The sequence below is a fragment of the Cygnus atratus genome, chromosome 2 (genome assembly GCF_013377495.2).
Source record: "Cygnus atratus isolate AKBS03 ecotype Queensland, Australia chromosome 2, CAtr_DNAZoo_HiC_assembly, whole genome shotgun sequence".
Classification (NCBI taxonomy): domain Eukaryota; kingdom Metazoa; phylum Chordata; class Aves; order Anseriformes; family Anatidae; genus Cygnus; species Cygnus atratus.
Window position 1 is genome coordinate 24904038 of NC_066363.1, and position 20412 is coordinate 24924449.

A 20412-nucleotide genomic window follows, 5' to 3' on the forward strand; every position below is an offset into this window, starting at 1 on the left:
TTGGCTGGTGCCATGCCATTTAAGCTTCATTTCTTTACCTTACTGAAAAGGTTTAGATTTTGGGCTGTGTCGTATGCTGGCCAGTTCTGAGTCTCCCTCCTCAACATCCCCACCGCACTAGTGCACGTCTCTGCACAGCGGTGGTGACTACAAGTTAAATGGAGAACTAACAAGTGAAGTGCTCTGCCTCCACCAGAAACTAACATTACCTTCTCAGATATATTCAGTGTATACAAATCAAGAAAGCTGAGATGTTGCGACCAGACTTTACTCTTCAAGAAAAAGAAGATGCAAAAGGAGTCTCAACGTGGTTGTCTAATGTATTCAAAACTGAAACATTTCATTGTTGACATGAAAGCAGCTTTGCTGTGACCTGACAAAGCCTGTAGCTCCTTAAGTAGCTACACCACTACCAAAGCTTTGCAACAGTATTTGAAGCACACAGTTGACAAGAACAAGTAATATTCAGACAATTAAAATGACATACCGGCTTATGTATTTGGAAGGCTGGGGCCCTCATTCCCATTTTTTATTTCTTTCTGTTGCAGGTAGTTGTGTAAAAGTCAAATAAGGTATCACGCAGAGCAGAGCATTTATGATATGGTTCATTACAAGTTCTTTTACCAAAACTGCAACATCACAACTTAAAACAAAAACAAAATAAAAACTGCAAACCAACCCCCTACTATTCACTGCCTTTATTTTAACCTCACTGACAAAACAGGGTCTAGAATCAGTAGCATCAAACCCAGCAGTATAAAATACTTGATCAAAATATTTAGCATATTTTAGAAGGACACTGCTGCAATTCAAGACTTGTATTTTTCTAAGAACTTACTAGAAAAGTCAATTTCACTGTTGAATGACAATGCTAAATCATCTTTCTCCCCCAGTTCTTAGTTATGATTTGCAGACTAATTATCCATTAACAAAGGTCTTGAAATTCTTGGCAATAAAATATTTGAAACATTGTATGCAACAGAGGTAAGTTAAAAGTTAGCACCTGTGCAGTGGACCATTAAAATAATCTCTAGTTGACCATCCAGGATAGGTGGGCAGTTGTTAAAGACTAAGAGCAGGCCCAGCAATGGGTACTTGTGGAAGCTAATAATGAGAATTTCATGTAAAAACTAAAATCAAATGGTTGCTTGTGTTTTCATGCGTGCACATTTAATTTATAAAAGCGTGTTTTCAATTTCTAAAGCAACTAATTTAAAGTAAAACAGCTTTATGATTTAGGTCAACATTCTGTAGCCCTCAAGTACAAAAATATAAATACAAACTGTTTAAACAGTATCTTTAATGAGATTCTGGCAGTATTTTTTGTTTTTAATCTTAACAAGATGCATCACATAACAGGTCTGCCACTGAACTTGCTTAGAGTAAAATCAGCTTCAATATGAAGCTGTTATGGTATCAAAACCCTGCTTTTTACATGCTAAATATCTTCAGCAAGTGTGCACTTAAACACAGCAATGAACTTAACTATAACTAAATACATACATGAAACTCTGCTTGTGGAACATAATTCATAAACTGGTTACAACAAATGATTACCTGCATTTTCATTAATTTAAAAAAAGGTACAAATCATGCAAAACAACTCTAAAGATAATGCAAAGGAAAAAAGCTACCAGTGTTTGCAAGAAGTGTTCAACTAAACCAAAATTACATTAAATGAAATATGCATATTTACTAGCACAGATCTATCGCTATTGCAAAGAAGCAGAGGTAAAGTCTTCTGGCTTTGAATGTCAGTTATACTGCAAAATGTCATTGCTCTTGCTTAATGCAGAAGCACATGCTCAGAAGCCCAGAACTGCTGACAATAGTTCTGCTCTCCCTAGGATCAGAGATGCTGCATGGATTAAAAACAGCAGAGATTTGCAAGGATCAAAGGCAAAGGCACCCTATTCAGTTAGCCGAAACGGTAGCATTCCCTTTCTCAAAAGCATAAAGATGGTAATGGGGCAGATGATAAACATTGCTACAAAGGCAGCATTTTAAATGTTATCATTAATTTTCCATTTTGTAAATGCCATTCGCAGACACCAGCTTGTAATTGTTTATGTATAATATAAACCTACAAGATGAACTTGGGATTTTATTTGTCCTGATTTACAAATAAAGACTATTACTAATGCTTTAAAACACTACTTTCAGTATCTAAAAAGTTTAACTCTTACTTTCCAATATTTTACATCTCAGCTGGACTACCACCTCATATTGTTTCAAACATCTAATACTGCTTATTGGAATTTTATAAAAGTTGTACCTCATGTATTAAGCAGCAGGCAATAACAATGGTCTTCCCCAGCACAGCTGCATCTGGCTGGCTACTGAAAGATTAGGAATATTTCTAGAACACAGGAAAACTCATGCAGTTTGGTAAAGTTTGTCATCATTTCACAGTTTAAGTTTCCTTTAGTCATTGCACTTCTGTTGATAGTCTTGCTTTTTAAATACTACTCTGAATCTGAATTTGAACCAGCAACCTTCTTTTTCTTCTTTTTACCATGCTTCTTGTGCTTCTTTCTCTTTTTTGCTTTATCCTAAAAAAATAAAATGGAAGTTATGAGAAAATTGCCATCTATTAAGTTCCACTAATGAAAAATGACAGCACAGAAAGCACAGTTCCACAGACGTTTCAGAAGATGTTTCTGTAAAAACCTATGACATTTCAGAGGAGATTTATATAAAAGGCTATTGAGAAACCATAAAAAGAAAGTTCATATTTTATCCAATAATTTGTACTATTATGAGTAGTTTTTAATTTATCTCCATCATGGTCTGGCTATTTCACACCTCTCAGCACCACTGCTATTATATTTCTTCAACTTTTAAATGATTTTTCAATGCTTTATAGATTTCTGAGAGAATAAAGTGTTTGACATCTTATATATGTGAGAGTAACTCACATATATATCTCATATATATTATTAACTCATATATATAACACATATAACTCAGATATAGATAGCTTATTATAAGTTGTAATATTTACAGTGTAGTAAATATTAGTATTATGATGATGCAGAGATTGGGTCCTAAGGCTCTTTTCATGGCCTAGTAGAAGAAGTTTACCAAGGAGTAATTGTACACAATACTCTGACAAAGGAACAGCATTGATGTCTACATGGCAAACCGCCACACCACCTCTTATTGTACAGAAATTAGTGTTTCTTTTAGTTTGGTACAGAGTAAAACATATTTTGACTTGATGCAATAAATGTTAAATAAATCTAAAGTCATACATATCTAAAAAGGTAAAATAGTGACAATTTTTTCCCTTAACTACACAGCTGAAAAAGTGACTTCAGCAGATAAAGAGAGAAATGATGAATTTAGATTCACATGACTTTTTCTATAAAACATTTGTATTCCTGAAAAATGTGAAATTGTAAATTAACCAGGTACAGAATATTTATATCCTAAAACTACAGTATGAGTAGGAAGGATACTTGCTGTTGCTTTCTCTTTTTCTTCATTGCTTTTCTTCTTTTTTGCTTGCACCTAAAAAATACATAAACAAATAAAATCAGATGTAATGGGACAACAGCTTTGGAAATGCCATTTTATATGAAAGTTTGAGCTTTTGTTGCATATAAATGAGTGATGGCACAACAGTGGTAGAACATGATGAACAGTAACCACTGAAGAAACACTGACTATGTTAGATTCTAGAATAAGCATAAACATCTGATGTGGGAACATTCTGCTATTAAAATATAGCAGAATAAGAAGCCAGCGGAGATGTACAGTTAAAATTATTAAGCTAAAAACCTGGTAGAAATTCCAAATGAAAGAAAACATCACATTGGAACCTTCCAAAATTTTATAATTCTACAGGAATACAAATCCTGAAAGTAGATACACACAAGGCTGAGAGTACAATTATTATGTCCAACATTTTTTTATTTCAATGGAAAAGGTAGCAATCTTGGAATCTTTCTTGTCTGTACTCTAATATTATACAGAAATCTTGTGAAGCATATCCCACCACTTAGGCTCAATTTATTAAACTCTAAAGTATCCATGACAACTTGAAAAGTTTCGAGAAAATTAATTCAGAATAACCTGTAGGTGGTTGGAGTTGCACTAAACAGATCTTACTGTAAGTTTTTATTATAGAGAAAAATATAACTTTGAACATGCTGCACACTTAAAGTCAACTGTACAGAGCAGAACAGTTTCAATAATATATTAAATCTACGCTATTTATTTACTCATGTGAATCAGTAAGCTGAAATTGAGCTTTCATACTGACCTCCTCTGTCTGATCTGATTCTGATAAGGATTCTGATGATAAAGGTCCGTCACCACGATCTGCCTTCTTCCTTTTTCTGTGGTGATTTTTGCCATCCTACATAAAGTATTGGTGAGTAAAGTTAGGCCCTTCAGATTTCATAAAACTTCCACTTAAAATTATATTGAAATAGTATTTCTAAGTTTTAAAATATTTTCAGATGTTGTATGCTTTACACTAATTACTCGTCATTAGCAAATTACCCTACTGTTAAAATGCTTTTAGTGGAAATAAAATCATTTTGTGTGTATTGCTTTCTTTTGTTACCAAAATTGAGCAACTTTTTAGGAGTGACAGAAATAATAGTATAATATAGTCTCTTATTTTAAATAAAAACACATGAAGGAGCAAGAATTTTAAAATAAAACGTTTCATCATTTTAAAATAGTACCGAGTAAATGAAGATGTCACAATATGTGCAAACACTGCAGCTTCAGACTCTTGCTTATGTTGATAAAAGAAGCTCCATCCTACATGTGTCTAACACGTCCCTGCCAACTATACCTTCAAAATTTTACATAGATAATTTCAGCATATTTAAAGAGCAGTCTCAAACTAAATAATAAATCAAATGCTCATAATTTAGATGCTGCATGAGCTTGCTCCAACAAACCTTTTTTTATTTTCTTCCCCTTTCTTAGTCCAGCTTTGCTCTGGACCAGGCTACTTTCTCCCATTCCATTCATTGAAGCTACTTTCTTCCATTCCATTTCTAAGGCCAGAAACTGTAAAAATTCTTCTTAATCATCTTTTTCAATGGTGAAATCACACATCTCAACAATCCTGTTTAGTCTATTATAGGTACCATAATCCTTTCCTAAAAGTACTCATGAAAAATACATGTGATGCAGCCCATCTGAGAGGGCATCTTCTGATCAGTAAGATCTCTAGCCCCCCAAAGCACTCTACTTTCAGAAGAGGTGTGAAAGTAGCAATACACCTTAACCAAGATTAAGGGGCTATAGTAGGCACTTGCTCTTTGAAGAGAGATACTCAGAAGGAGTTGGTGGTGAAATAGAAGCAGAGCAAGGGAAAAAAATCAACACATTTCCCTTATGCAATGGAGATTTTATACATCAAACCCAATATGGTTATCTGTAGTAGCAGAGAGCAATGTGGTAATAAAGGTTACTGGAAAGAAAGACTAGGATAGACACTGAAAGCTACTAGTTTACACACAGGAATAACTAAAATTTAAGTCAATGAGATTATTTGCATTCAACATAATCGAAGAAGGAAAGTCCTCAGATGTGTGTACAAAATGAGTGAAGTATGAGGAAGGAGGGAGTGATTTCATGCTCAGAGAACAGAAATAATAATTTTGCTTAAGCTAGTAAAAAATTCTCTGTAATTTTTCAAAGCCGACATAAGTAAATATATAATTATGACTACATATAGATTAAACACCTTCTGCTTTTTGTTACTTAATTGGCAATATCAAACCAGTATCCTACCAGGCATGCCATGGAAATATCATATGTATTTTTAGCTCAATATGACTGTTAAAGATAAATCCCAAATACTACAATGCCACAATCTACTACAGCAGATTAGATACTTTCTTCATTTAGCTTCATGACAAAAACAGATCCAACAGTTTCCACTGACAGCAATTACTAAAACAGAAGTTGAACCCACCTAAAAGTCTATCTCAAATTTGGGGCACTGAATACCTTCTGATTATCTAGTTTTGGACAAGAGACTTCAATAGGCGTAAATTGAAGCATTCAATTAAAAAAAATGGAAAGGGGAAAAAAAAGAGAAATCTATTATGTATGTAAAATGATGTTCCGATGCAAGTATTTCAAAAGTAAAATTATACCTTCTCTTTTTCATGATCTTCCTTTGATCTCTTCTTTTTTGTGCTGTCCTAAATAGAAAGAAAAACAATTACTGTCCACTAACACAGAAAAATGCTAAAAAAAACAGACTGCCTCGTATATCTTCTCCACCTTTTTGTTCATTCAGTAAGCCTATGCTTGCACATTGGTCTACTTTCTTTCAAGTAAGTATAAAAAAACCTTTTAATTTAATATTAATGTTTTATAATAACTACTCAGTCCACAGATACTTACTAGAAATGCAGTATTCTGGCCACTGATTCCCTGCAGTATCTGTATTTTCACAGATGGTGTTCAATTAAATAGCATATTGACAAGAACATCACAGAACATTTTAATTTTTTGAAGTGTTAATGTAGTATTAAAAGTAAACATTTGAGCAGCACAAAAGCTGCATATGTTTGAATTCAGAAAAATAGATAAAAATTGATGGTAAATCATGTTTATTTTCTAAAGATCAAGTATTTTCTGCCAGACATTGTGGACAGTAGAGATACATTCCTGATCACATCTGGAAGATACAAGCACAGCTCAGCTACAGTAAGAATACACAACTTTGAATACATAAGATAAAAATCAGGAAATGCACAAGTCAGAAACATTTGTCTTTATAACACAGATCAGGAAAGCTTCCTGAGGGTAACATGCTATTTACCTTGCTGTCTGACTCAGATTCAGAAGTTGAGCTTGTTGAAGATTTCCGTGAGGAGCGATACTTCTTCTTCCTTTTTTTCTTCCCTTGCTTCTTATCCTATCCATGAATATTTTAGGGAAAAAAAAAAAAGACAACCCTGAATTTATTTTCACTAGCTATTAAAGACTTGCATTAAATGAAAAGAATACGGAACACCAAATTCCTACATATTATCACATTCTATTGAGGAATAAAGTATGCTACCATTGATTCCTTCATCACTCTTCTGCACTGAAAAAAGAGTAAACTGCTGTAAAATTCAGGTTCTCCAGATTCCATTTATCATTTAGATGTGTGCTATAGATCCAGACTAGCTGTAACAAAAGATTTTTTCTAAACTAGTAAAAATGGTATGTTTACACTGTTGTGATTAGATGGGGGGATTCTACTGAAAAAGGATACAATTCAATGTTAACACAGGAACGGATCCAGATTACAAGCCAGCCAGTCAAAATTTATAGTGTTAATGAATAATTTCTTGAACATACATGTAACGAAAATTGACAACTTTATTATATGTTCCAAATGCATCAAAACTGAATAGTTTTATGCAAGCCAAGCTACCCATCAATATGCTAAAATATATTGCCAAAACCTGTGTTAAGTAAATCTCATGAAAAAGAGTGAGCTGGTATTTAATCCATTTTTTTGTATGAAATATTCTTTGACATAAAAAAAATATGCCACAGTGCAATTAATTTCCTATCAGTTTGATACATTACTTTTTTTTTTTCTTTTTCTCTTTTTCTGGAAAGGATAGCCTGAAAGCCTCATTCTGATTGCTGTCTAATCCCATGTTAGTCATTTTGTTTGCTTTTCATCTGGTAATACTGGTTCACATATGTCAAAAAAGACTGCATATGGAAGTTCTTTCAGCATCTGCAGCGTTTGTGATACTTTGCAAGCTTTCACAGAAAGACGTCAATGCTAATGTTCCATTTCTTGATCGAAGAACTTAGTTCTGTTAACAATGATTTCATAATTCAGAACTGCTGACACTGTACTAGATGCAAAGAATATCTCCAGACAAGAAGTGTCTCTTCTAAAAAGTATGTAAGCCTACTCAGTTTTAATCTACAGTCACTTCAGAGTACTGCTGTGAATTAGTCTGGTTTCCAATTAATAGTTATGCAATAAATCTCAGGTTTAAAAGATAAAACAGATTAATGCATGCAGTAAATGACTACTTACCTTCATTCTATAATCAATTATAGTATCACTCTTGTAAGTGTAACTTTACTGACTGTTCAAGTCGGTAAATAGTATGCAACGTTAAACAAATACTGGCCACCATTTCAGTGATCTGTTATATTTGGTAAAATGTTTACTCATTTTCAGTCACATTTTCCACGTTCAAAACAGAAATCCCATGTACCTCCTCCACGAATGATGGAGGAATTCTCTTAACAGCCGAGAAAAAACACAACTCCTCAATTAAACTCTTCGATTAACCCCCCAGCATGCTGAGAACAATACAAATGCAAAATACAAAACATGTTAGATCCTGGTAATTTAGTTCTTACCTCATCTTCTGAATCAGATTCACTGCTGGAAGAATCAGAACTTGATGAAGAAGAGGAAGATGAAGACAACTTGACCAAACACAACAAAAAGTGAAGCTTGTGAGATGCAGCATTTTGTCCAGTAAGTAAGTAATAGTCCATCCAAACACCTCTAAAATCTCTTCATTTGCGAAGTATTATCAATAAAATTTTACTTCCAAGAACATGGTCTTCACACAGATTTTCTTAAATTGTAAAAAGTAACTTCTAATATTTTTCATGTTATAATATATATTTGATGCTTTCCCTCCCCAACCACATTTCTTTAAGCAGAAATAAAGTTTTCCTTGTACAGAATAATCTACCTCTCTCAAAGAAAAAGCAGGCAATTTAACATCCAAATTCAAAGTTAAAGCTATACCCCCTCTTTCCAAGACAACTTAAGTGACAAATAGGAACAATCCCAAAGCAAAAAAGCTCAGAAAACTGAAAACTTTGCTCACCCTACTAGATTTCTTCTTTTCCTTTTTCTTTTTCTTAAAAATAGAACAGAATGAATGTTATTTTGGCATCACATTCTTTTGTTGCGCATTTAGGTTTATGTAATTTAATGCTGACTTTCAAAAGCTATTTATGGCATTTTGTATCGCCAGCACTGATGACAAAACCAGTTCCAAACTGTATTAAACCGAAAATAACTTACCTCCTTCTTTTTGGAGGAACTCTCATTTCCACCCAGTAATTTCTCCCTGTGTTTTTCCAGTTCTTTCTTCCAATTCTGAAAACAAACCCAAACAAAAACAGTGACATGGCCATTATTTCCAACAGCTTTTTTCAAAAACCTTTTTCAAAATCCTGTCCTTTACCTGAAGTTATAGTTTTCATAAAACCCACAGAAAATAAACAACGTACAGTATTAACCAAGGTTATGATGCATTTGATGTTAGAGAAGATTAATATTCATCCAATTATCACCATAGTTCCCACATTTATGGTCGAGTTACTTGGGTTTAAGAGAAGGTCATCAATTTTGCTATTTGTGGCTTTGTATCACAGTTCTTGTTAGAGCACTTCAGCAAGGTAGGACAACCTACCAGAAATATGTGTGTTTTGTCTAAGTTTTAAAATCCGTGGAAATAAAATTTCCAGAAAAATTCTGCTGGCCACTATTCAATGCATGGACGTCTCTACCTAGTATCTGTTCTGGGCCTTGTCAGTGTCAACAATGATTAGAATATTGAATTATTATGTACATCTTCATAGAAATGCTCTTACTTTTGTTAGGCCAAGCACACTGCCTGGATAAGTGTCTCCTTTGATTCCTTCTTCTCATCCTCTCACAAGCTCTCTAGGTCTACCTGAAATCCCTCTTTTAAGAGCTCTGAAACATCTAACACCCCATCACATCAAGTCTGCTAGCTTCAATCTGCTACTCCTGCTTCCTGTGTCAGAGATGTGTTCTTTATTATTATTATTCTGATTCTTCCTTTCCTTCCAATTAAGCTGTACTAGTACTGTATTGGCAAAGCAATGATAACCCACATATTGTGAAGAAGGGAAAGAAATATTAGGTATTAAGTAGGATTATACACATGCAATGCTATATGATACACAGAAGCCTGAGTCAGCATCCCGTGAATTAGCTAAACGGTGCTGCTGAAGGACGTGGCAGATTAGCCAGGATACAGTGCTGCACGTAATGCGTTTCCATGATCCAAGGCAGAATCTACAGGGTATTGCAGCAGGTTGTGTACTTTGACTTAACAGCTACCTGGAGCTACCTGAAGAGTCTCTGACAACAGCCTGTGCTTTCTTCGGCAGACATTCTCTCTTAAGTATAAACAAATTGTGCATTTTTTTTTTAAAGTACATAAAAGAACAACATCTGTCAGTAAATGGCACCTCATTCACAGACTTGTAACCCTTTCTGTCATTGAGAAGTTTGTGCTTAAGTGCTTTAGGAAGAACTCATGGCCACTTCGTGATTCCCTGCAACTCTTCCTACCCTTCTGCCATGCTGAAAGGCTGCTACCTTCTAACCATGCCACTGTCAATTATTTTATAATAAGGGAAAGGAAAAACCAGGAAAAGGACATGATAAAATACTAAATTAAACTCACCAAGCTAAAACTCACAGAGCACAAAACAAGTAGTCTCCTCTGAAACTGATATTAACCAGCTGACAGAGTACTTCTCATATGAACATTTCTACGTCATCTATCGCAAATTTTGGGAGCTGGATACAGACCACGACCTCTGTATTGATCGGAAGGATTTATCCTGACATAATGATCATAGTATGACAAGTGAAGCATCTTTCTTTACATGTATTAAATGACCTGTACAGTTTCACCTGAGGAAGTGGTTAGCTGCAAAGGCGAGTGTTTGTGAGTCTGTTGGTGTAGCTGATCCTGCTGACCCAGGGAATAAAGCAGGACAAGCCATCTTTGACACCGCTTTGTGTCTAGCAATACCAGATTTGAGGAAAACTCTAAATTTGAATTCAGATCTTGGCAAAGAAGAGAAGGAGGAAATAAGGTTGAAAGTGTGCAGGCTTGATCGGGGGAGAGAGATGACAGGAAATGGCCTTAAGTTTCCCCAGAGGGGGTTTAAGTTGGATATTAGGAAAGATTTCTTCACTGAAAGGGTTGTGAAGTACTGGAACAGGCTGCCCAGGGAAGTAGTCGAGTCACCATCCCTGTAAGTCTTCAAAAAACACGTAGATGTGGTGCTTAGTGACATGGTTTAATGGTGGACTTGGCAGTGCTAGGTTAAAGTTGGACCAGATGATCTGAGAGGTCTTTTCCAACCTGGATGATTCTACGACCCTCCAAGTATCGGCATAACTTCTTAGGCAAAAAGGTGTAATGAGCACAAGTATCATGCCCTTTCAGTAACAGAGGAGGAGCACTATCTACTTCAACCAGAAACTCTCACGCAACGATGACGACTACTGCTTGAAGCTTATCCCAAAACAACGGAGTTCAAGAAGGGAAGTGTTTAACTGATATATACCAATTTCTTCCGATGTATACAGCAAGAGTTATACATGAAACTTTCTCACAGCATGCTGATATCCAGTTGTATACTGAACACAAGTATGACAATAGCTCCAAAGAAGGGAACCAGCGCAGCAGGTAATCAACTTAGGATGAGAAAGAAGCGTTATATAGGCCTATTTGGGTATTCAAGGCCATTCTTTGTGCCTTCTCCCATATCAGTACCACACGTACATTCCTTGTCAAAGAAAGGAGCCTGTTTCCAGTAATACACTTCTTTCCAATATGTTTGGATTGTGTGACCTTAAACAACTGAAGATTAGCACAACAGACTTTAGTTTATCATACTAGGAAATGCATGAGTCTTATTTACTAATGTAAACATACGCATTTGTCTGGCTATATTAACATTTATAAAGTTCATATTTTCTTCAGCAATATTTCTCAAAACTTTTAAAATAGTGTTTCTCTAAATCACAAGTAGCTCTTCCTTGGTTAAGGGGTAATCTTAATATTCAATACAAACAAAATAAAACATTCACTCATTACAAGGTTGCGTGAAGTGAAATGTTATGTGTACTCGGTGGTGTTAATGATAAGGGAGGAAAACCAGCATGTAAGACGGATTGAATATTAACATCCTAACAACATTACCAACCTCGTTCATCTTTTCTTCAAACTCAGCCAAAGCCCTGGATCCTTTCTTTTTCTTTTCTAGTTGTTCTTTCACTTCTTCCCTACATAAAAAGGATAGTAGATCAGAGTTGTTGTATTTTCACAATTAAAAATACCTTCTAAAGTGTCTAACTTTTTGAAGTTTTTTTTTGAAGTTTAGCTTTGGCTGAACTTCCAACAGAAAAAAGAATGAAAGCACCTTAGATGTTATGAGTACGGTAACCTAATCGTAATAATTTAAGTATGGTAGCTAAATCCCTCTGAAGGATCTAAAGCTAACTTTGCAATTAGGTAAATTGTGCTCTAATTTATTATGAGAGGAGGTGAAATGGACTGAACGTAAAACAAGTTGTTGATAATATCTGAAAGTAATTTTGTTGGGTATGGTAGACTACGTTCTAAGAATAGACTAGCGAAATCTTTTTCTGGAGATTACTTTGTTTTAAGATTGAATATATCTGCAGGCTTTAGGGATTAGTATTCGTGAAAGAGGTAAGATAACCAACATTTCCTCTTCTGAGAAACTGTAGCCAAAACATTTAAAGACAAATGAGAAATATGTATTTCAAAATGGAATCATATTTTTAAAAGAGGAGACTGAATACATATTTAGAAAAGAACATTTTGGCCAGAGCCAAGGAACCTTTCAAAATGTATTATTGTGTATTCTGGGGAGGAGGTAGGCTAACTGTGTCATCTCAAAAACAGAACAAATCTTGCACTCAGAAGGTCAAACAGGCAGACAAATATTGCCACTTACCATGTTGGTCTTGGCCTGTTCAAGTAGTCTTGTATTGTTGGTCCTGAATTTTGGGCCGGACCTCGTGCTCTGGCCATAGCTATGGGATTCATATAAGCCTTGAATATGAAACAAGAAGAAATACAGAATTCATCAGCTGCGCTGTTACCAAAATCTCCACACAACCTTTTTCTCACTCGCTGAAAAACAATTCTGACTTGTTTCTAAAAATACATTATTTAACTAAATCAGGCTGATTCAGCCTGACAGAAAGACCCTGGAAAGAGCTTTCAATTTGAGCTATGCTGTGATAGAATGAACTCATCCACAAAAAGACCATGTTCTTTACTTTAATTCTCCTCCCTGAGCAATCATTTTGCAAACTGAGTACAGCATCATGATTGTTGAAATATTCTTCCTTGGGATACGGAAAGTGTGATTTTATTTCAGCTCTTACTCCACGGGACAGCTGATACTTAGGCTTTTGAAGTTCTGTTCAAAATTGATGACAAAAGATTCAATACATTCTGGATAAAATGATGACACCCCACAAGACCCTTGCTGTAACACCAAAACAAGTGAGTGGTGGTGCTCAGCTACAATTATGCATATATGAAACTTCTGAGACTTAGGGCTATTTCAACAACAGCAAAAATATCAATTTTATGAGGTATTCCATTCTTCAGACCCACACATTTTCTTCACATTCACTCTTAAAACCTTATTTCTAGGTTCGCCTTCTACAACCTGTTAAAATCCATACACCATCTCAGCCATAAATGAAAGAAATCTAAGCTAACTAACAATTACCCATTTTTTATTATGCTGAAAATAGTTTGCTCATGTGAAGTAAAAGTACCTATCTCCCCTTGTCTCTTGGGCTTTTATCACTATGGCATCCCAGTGCTTCACAATTACTTTTGCAAAACCTAAGACAAACTGCTCTAACTGTCCACAGTTTGGAGATGATAAAAAAAAATAGTCAAAATAACGACCAGCTTTAGTTGCCCAATCTGAGATCAAATGCGTATATACATCTTTTTAAGAGATCTTAGCATTATACAGCCTCCAGCCTCACTCACTCCGCACTCCCAACATGAGACAGGGACCCTGCAGACGAGGCTCTTTGCCCATCCCTGAAGCACGGTGTGGCCACTGCCTCCCCTTTTATTCTCCCCACACCAGAAGCAGTTGACCCAGCAGTGCTGGATTTTGGGACTGGATGGTGAGCAGGTTGGTGGCCTGTGGGTGTTCAGGCTACGTCTGGTCCTGGGACAGGGCGGGAGCTGGAGGGCAGCTCTGCCCACGCTGGTTTGGGTCAGGTCCTTTGGGTGGCCCACGCTGAAGCAACCAGAAGGACCCTTTCAAGCGGGTCCTGTTTTATTCAAGTTCACAACTCTAAGGACGACATTTGCTGCCACTTCTTGGAGGGCTGTTTTTTTTTTTTTTTTTTTTTTAAATTCACACAAAAAGGTTAACTAACACGGGCCAATAAATGCTAACATTTGCCCATTTAAATTGGTTTAATCTCAGCTCGGCACCTTCTTTTGCAGCCAGGCGGATGTGTGCACTCAAGTAGTTAGAGCAGTTGAAGATGTGTATTCACATTTTTAACTCAAGAGTTTTATTGTATTGCAAATCGATAAATGAGTAGAAATCTTCCACTTGAATTAAGCTTCTTCTGAGCTGAAAAGGAGTTCCTTTAGCAATGCAGGAAAGTGGTGTTTGAACACTGTTTTCATTAAACAACGATAATTTCAGTGCACTAGAAACAGTAGAAAAGACGACAAATTTAATTCATGACTTGGCTTACTACAATGAGCAAACTGAGTCAACTCTGTTTGGTTACCATTCAGGAATTTGTATCTGAAAGCTCTAGCTTCTTACATAATTATTACTCCTAAAAAGATTTTCTTGCTGTTCTTAAATAAAATTAATTGGTTTCTTGCCTGAACTAACCTGAAATGAAAACAAATCTCTCTACCTGCAGAAGAGGCTACAACTGACAAATTCTGCTTTTCTACTTCCTCAAATTGACTCCTGATAGATAGCTAGCAAGCTTCCTCCACTCAGTGGCACTCTTTCTTCTAACTTTCCAGCAGCATAATGACTGAATACTGCTCTATATTCCACAATTTGGAAATGTATGTCTTAAAACGTTCCTATGAGTTCAAGCAAGTTTATTTATGAATAATTACTCTGCCAATAAACATTTCTTAGAAGTATTCATACTACCTTGCCAAACTGAATTTCACTAGCCAGAAAGTGTACAGAAATACACCCTCCACAAAGAAAAGTGCTTGTCTGCACATCCATTTTCTTCTTCTGGCAGTTTGCTCAAGCAGTTATTAAAAGATGTTTTATAGCTTTCATGCTCATGAAAAGCACAGGGCACCTACAGTTGGCTGGGGCTCTATGGACAAGCAATACAATCTATTATTGCCTTGCAGGTATCCTGCAGGTGGGAATAAAATATCTTATTTTCCTTCTCCAGAGAGTCAAAATGACAGCAGCTTTAGGAAGGGCCATGGGAATGAAGTAACAGGTGGAAAGCTCTGCAATCACACAAGAGAAGCAAGGGGCCCTATATCATAATTTGCCTATCAGCCATCATGGTGTAATGAACCTTTATTATGCCATGTTTCATAGGAATGTAGAGATTTGCTGGCAATGGTAGATGCATCCCCATTGTACTACTGAAAAAATTAAGAATAAGTAGACACCCAAATACACCCCTAAACATTACAAGAGGGCAACGCATTTTAGGCACAGGCCAGGCCTCGCAGTCTAACACTGTCAGCTCTTTTCCTGCAGACCCCATTATTTTGGCACCTCAGTAAGGTAACCAAAGGCACTCAGTTAGCCATCCGGGTGGTGTTTATGTCCATCTCGTCTATTACGCGGTGCTCCTGCAACATAAGCAGACGTCTGCCTGAACAGAGCTGACTACAAACTCACAGCACGTACTAGAAACAAAGAAAGAGGAGAAACAAAAGTCTCGTGACTTATTTTTCAACATAAAACTCATTAACTGTACATTTGGGCCTTGTAATGCCTAAGTAAAAGACGAACCTAAGGTGAATGGCTACCTGGCAGGAACAAGTTTAAAGGAAAGGGACGGACGAGTGCAGTAACGTGGAATTAGGCGCTGCAATCAGGGCTATTTTCGGCCTTCTGACCACAGGCTCGGGGTTAGCAGCGTGCCGTGTAAACCTAATTTCACTCGCTCGGCTGCATACACGCCGAGCGTGCGGGCACACCGCGGGGCGATCAGCACACCAGATGCAGTCCGTCCCCCCGGGGACACCGCGTTTTTATCGGGGCCAGGCCTGCACCTCCGCCGCCCGTGTACCCAGCTGACAACACGCCCGCAGCACGGCGCCCGCTGGATCGCACCGGGCTCTGCCACGCCAGCCGCGGCCCCCCGCCCGCCCCCCGGCCCGGGGGCGTCCCGGGGCCTCTCCGGCTCCCGGCGAGCCCTCGGGTGCCGCCCGGTGCCGCCGGTACCCCCCCGGAGCGGGCCCCGCCGCAGCGCTGCGGCCCCGCCCGAGCCCCGCGGCCCGCCGGCCGCTGCCCCCCGCCGCTCGCACTCACCACGCGGTTGTCCCGCTTCCCCATGGCGCCGCCGGCAGCCGCCCAGCCCCAGCCCAGCCCAGCCCAGCCCCGGGCCCCTGCCCCGTGCCACGGAGGCCGCGCCGCAGCCGGCCCTGCTCGGCCCCGCGCAGCCACCCAACGCCGGGCGGCGGCGATGGCGGCGCCCGCGCAGCGCCCCCTGCCGGGCACGGGGCGCTAACCGAGGCCGGAGCCGCCTGGAGGCGGGCGGGGACGGGGACAGCCGGGAAGGAAGGGCGGCGAGGCGGGGGCGGAGCGGGGGTGGTGGCTCCCGCACCCTCTCGAGAGGGGGCTGGGGGTTAAAGCGAGGGGAAATGGCAGGATGCGGGAGCTGCGCCTCCTGCCAGGAATAAACGTCCCAGGAGGGGAAAGGGTGCCGTCGTGAGGTGTTGGGACTAGAGGGAATGGCCTCAAGTTGTCTCAGGGGAGGTTCGGGTTGGAAATGAGGAGTTATTTCTTCTCAGAAAGAGCAGTCAGGTATTGGATTGCCCAGGGAGGTGGGCAGCCTTCAGTGTGGGATACAGAGGGATTTGGCCAACCTCTTTTCAGTGGTTTGTGGGGACAGGACAAGGGGCTATGGCCACAAAATGGAGCACAGGAAGTTCTGCACCAACATGCGAAAGAACTTCTTCCAGTAAGGGTGATGGAGCACTGGAACAGGCTGCCCAGGGAGGTTGTGGAGTCTCCTTCTCTGGAGATATTCAAGGCCCGTCTGGACGCCTACCTGGGCAGCCTGCTCTAGGGAACCTGCTTTGTCAGGGGGGTTGGACCCGATGATCTCTTGAGGTCCCTTCCAACCCCTACAATTCTGTGATTCTGTGGTGGATTCACCGTCCCTGGGGGCGTTCAAGGAAAGGCTGGACGTGGTGCTTAGGGACATGGTTCAGTGGGTGACATTGGTGGTAGGAGGATGGTTGGACCAGGTGATCTTGGAGGACTTTTCCAACCTTAATGTTTCTATGATTCTGCGTTACACTGATCAGAGGCTAGAGCCTGAGCTGGAAAACATCATGTGGAACATGTGGAACAAGGTAGATAAGGCTGCAATTTGCAAGGTTCTGCAGTTTTGCCACCTAACCTAACCCATAAAAGTGGCCTAAAAGAAAGCTGGAGAGGGACTTTATCAGGGAGTGTAGTGATGGAACAAGGAATTATGGCTTTGAACAAATGGAGGGGAGATTTAGATTAGATGGGATTTGAGGAAGAAATTCTTCACTCAGAGCACAAAGCACACATGGGAATTAGGGCTGAAGATGCACCTTGCTTCTGTTCTTTTCCGTAAATAATAGAATGAAATTACATAAAAACCAGTGTTAAAAATAAACCCAGGGCACAGGATGGGAGGTGGAGGGCAGTCACTGTGGCCAATGGGCGGCCTTTCTCTCTGGCAAGCCAAATGGCCCGGGGCAGCCAGCCCCGGAAAAGGGGCCCTCAGCCTCCCCAACCGTCCTCCTTCTTCCACGTGAGGGCATTTTCCAGGCCGCTCCAAACACAGCCATCTTTGGCCACGCATGGACCACTCCACCACAGAGGCTTGCTGAGGTCACAGTGGCCACCACTGCCCGACCTTTGCTCCGGACCCTACAAAACAGGACCCCTGCAGCTGGCCCACCACTCGCTCAGCTACTAGGTCCTCTGACAGCCAGCTTGTGTGGCAGGAAGGAGACTAGAAGCAGCAAGGCGAGAGGCAGCCCTCCTTGGTGTGCGAGGACAGCAATGCGGTCCAAAGAAGCACCAAGAAGGAATGCAGCTAACAAGAAGGAGATGTGTCATGGGCAGAGAGATAGTGCCAGCAGCACAAGAGACACCAGTGCTCGAAGGACCTCTGGCGCGCAGCCCACAGACACATACAAGCTGTACCATTGGCACCGCAACAACGCAGGGAACAGGCCGCCCCCTCAGCCATACAGCGACAGGGGGCCTGGGCCTAGCCATTGGCGGAGTGGTGGCGTGGAGCGAAGGCAGGAGCGTCAGCCGGACAGCTGCGTGGAGCAGAGGCCTGCCTATCGTCCAGAATACAGCATGGGACCCAGCCATGGCTGTAAAACAGATGGCAGTGCCAAAACCATTCATGGAAATGAACTGGACTGTGGCATGGGACCTAGGCATGGAACTGGACGACATCCTGGTTCGGCACCCTGGCCTGAAAACACTCCTGATGGAAGGCATCCAGTTTGGGCAGTCCCGGGCAAGGACTGGCTTGTCCTTCTGCCAAACACTGTGGAGCCCATGGAGCTGGATCCACCAGAAGAGGTGGAGGAACCAATGGAAATGGGTCCGCCTACGCCAGATCAGACCTGGGACTACCCTGGCATGTCTTCGCTCTCTGCCATCAGAGAGCACAAACAGCGTCGCAGGAGTGCCTGGCAAGCTCCCTATATGTCACTCAGGCTCCATCCCAAGCATTAGCTTGGAGCCACCAAACACCATGGACATCCTGCAGGCTTACCTGCAAGATGTCCCAGCAATAAAGAACTCTTGCCGATTCTCAGGGGTTGCATGAGTGCTTCTTTCCCATCCCTCAGCCCTTGTGTGAGTGAGTGGAAAAATGGAAACATCATGCCCCTACTCTTCAACAGTTAAAACAAAGAATGCAACAAAGAGCGCTACTCTTCAACAATTAAAACAATTAGGAGACATTCCTTCTCAGAAAGAGCAGTCAGGCGTTGGAACGGGTTGCCCAGGGAGGTGGTGGAGACACTGTCTCTGGGGGTGTTCAAGGAAAGGTTGGACGTGGTGCTTAGGGACATGGTTTAGTGGGTGACATTGGTGGTAGGGGGATGGTTGGACCAGATGATCTTGGAGGGCTTTTCCAACCTTAATGATTCTATGATTCTATATGAGTCTATTTTATTTTTTTTTCCCCTTCCCTTGACCTACCTGGTGGTCACTTAACAGGTGTGACCTCTTCTCTGTTTTCTCTTCTGTGGATGCATACACTAAGGTGTCATGAAATGGCAGCCTGTCCTGGCACAGGATTCAATGAAACGGGCTTTGTTTGCCAAAACAAAGGAAAAAAAAGTGGGGGAAAAGTACTTCATCATCATTTATTAGCTACCTGTGTGTCTAGTGAGCAAAGGAAAGTCATAGTACTGATGTTAGGTTAATGCAGGGGCTTGGAGACTGGCATCTCCTCGCTCAGAACTTCAAATGTCCTTTTTTTTAAAGGTTACCATTAAGAATTACTGCATGTTAGATACAGCGTTGTAAAAATGAAGAGAAGTAACCACATGTTGGTACTTTAATCATACAAAGCACGAATGAGTTTTGTTTCTGAAACAGCATTGCGGTTGATCAGATCGGATTGGGTTGATTTATCTGGCAATAACTGGAAAAAATGTTGAGCCCATGGGAACTGGTGACTTGAAGCCATTTACCACAAGCAGGCTCTGAGGAGCTAGAAGAAAGCTGAGGAGCTGAATACACCAGAATTGCAAGGAAAATTTTCTCAGTTGCGAAGAAACTTTACTGTGGAAAATTGCAGAATTATGCAGCAAGGAAGGGAGAGCTTCAGCTCCTCAGAGCGCAATCGGTATATCCTAATGTAAGGATTGCTTCAGAAACACATCAGGCAGAAGTTCTCAGTGAGCTGTCTGCAATGCCCGGGAAATACATCAAAGACACGAGCAACAAACTCCAGCAAAATGTATACATGAAAGAGGCCTTTGTATACAGAAGGGACAAAAAAAAAAAACACCAAAAAAACCCACCACAAACAAACACACAAACCCACAACTCAAAACAACACAACTGATAGGTGTAAAATGATGGACACAGATATTGTATTGTAAATCTTGCTGCACATCAGTAGTTGGCAGACATGATAGACAAAGACAACGCATTTAAGCAATGCAAAATGAACGCTTGCTTCTACGGTGCTAACAAGCGTGTGGTACCTACTGTCATTAGATAATTGTGAGGCGAAGAGATCAGACCATTTATGTGACTAATGAGAAGAGTAACGCTTGTGCTTATTTCTCTGTAGTATTTTTCTTAATGGGTTTCTTATAATTTTATTTCTTTTCCATAATTTAGTTTTATGAG

The 20412-nt window shown here is 39.9% G+C and overlaps 1 protein-coding gene across 1 annotated transcript; it reads right to left on the reverse strand.

Moving 5' to 3' along the window:
* Nucleotides 1-591: 591 nt before the first annotated feature.
* Nucleotides 592-16525, reverse strand: FAM133B (family with sequence similarity 133 member B). The gene is made up of 11 exons (XM_035545413.2): nucleotides 16351-16525; nucleotides 12778-12875; nucleotides 12001-12079; nucleotides 9047-9121; nucleotides 8847-8879; nucleotides 8365-8433; nucleotides 6803-6898; nucleotides 6129-6176; nucleotides 4268-4363; nucleotides 3466-3513; nucleotides 592-2552 (listed from the first exon to the last, which is right to left on the reverse strand). Exons 1-11 carry the CDS (start codon nucleotides 16372-16374, stop codon nucleotides 2466-2468), a joined length of 753 nt encoding a protein of 250 aa, XP_035401306.1. The 5' UTR covers nucleotides 16375-16525; the 3' UTR covers nucleotides 592-2465.
* Between the last annotated feature and the right edge of the window lie 3887 nt (nucleotides 16526-20412).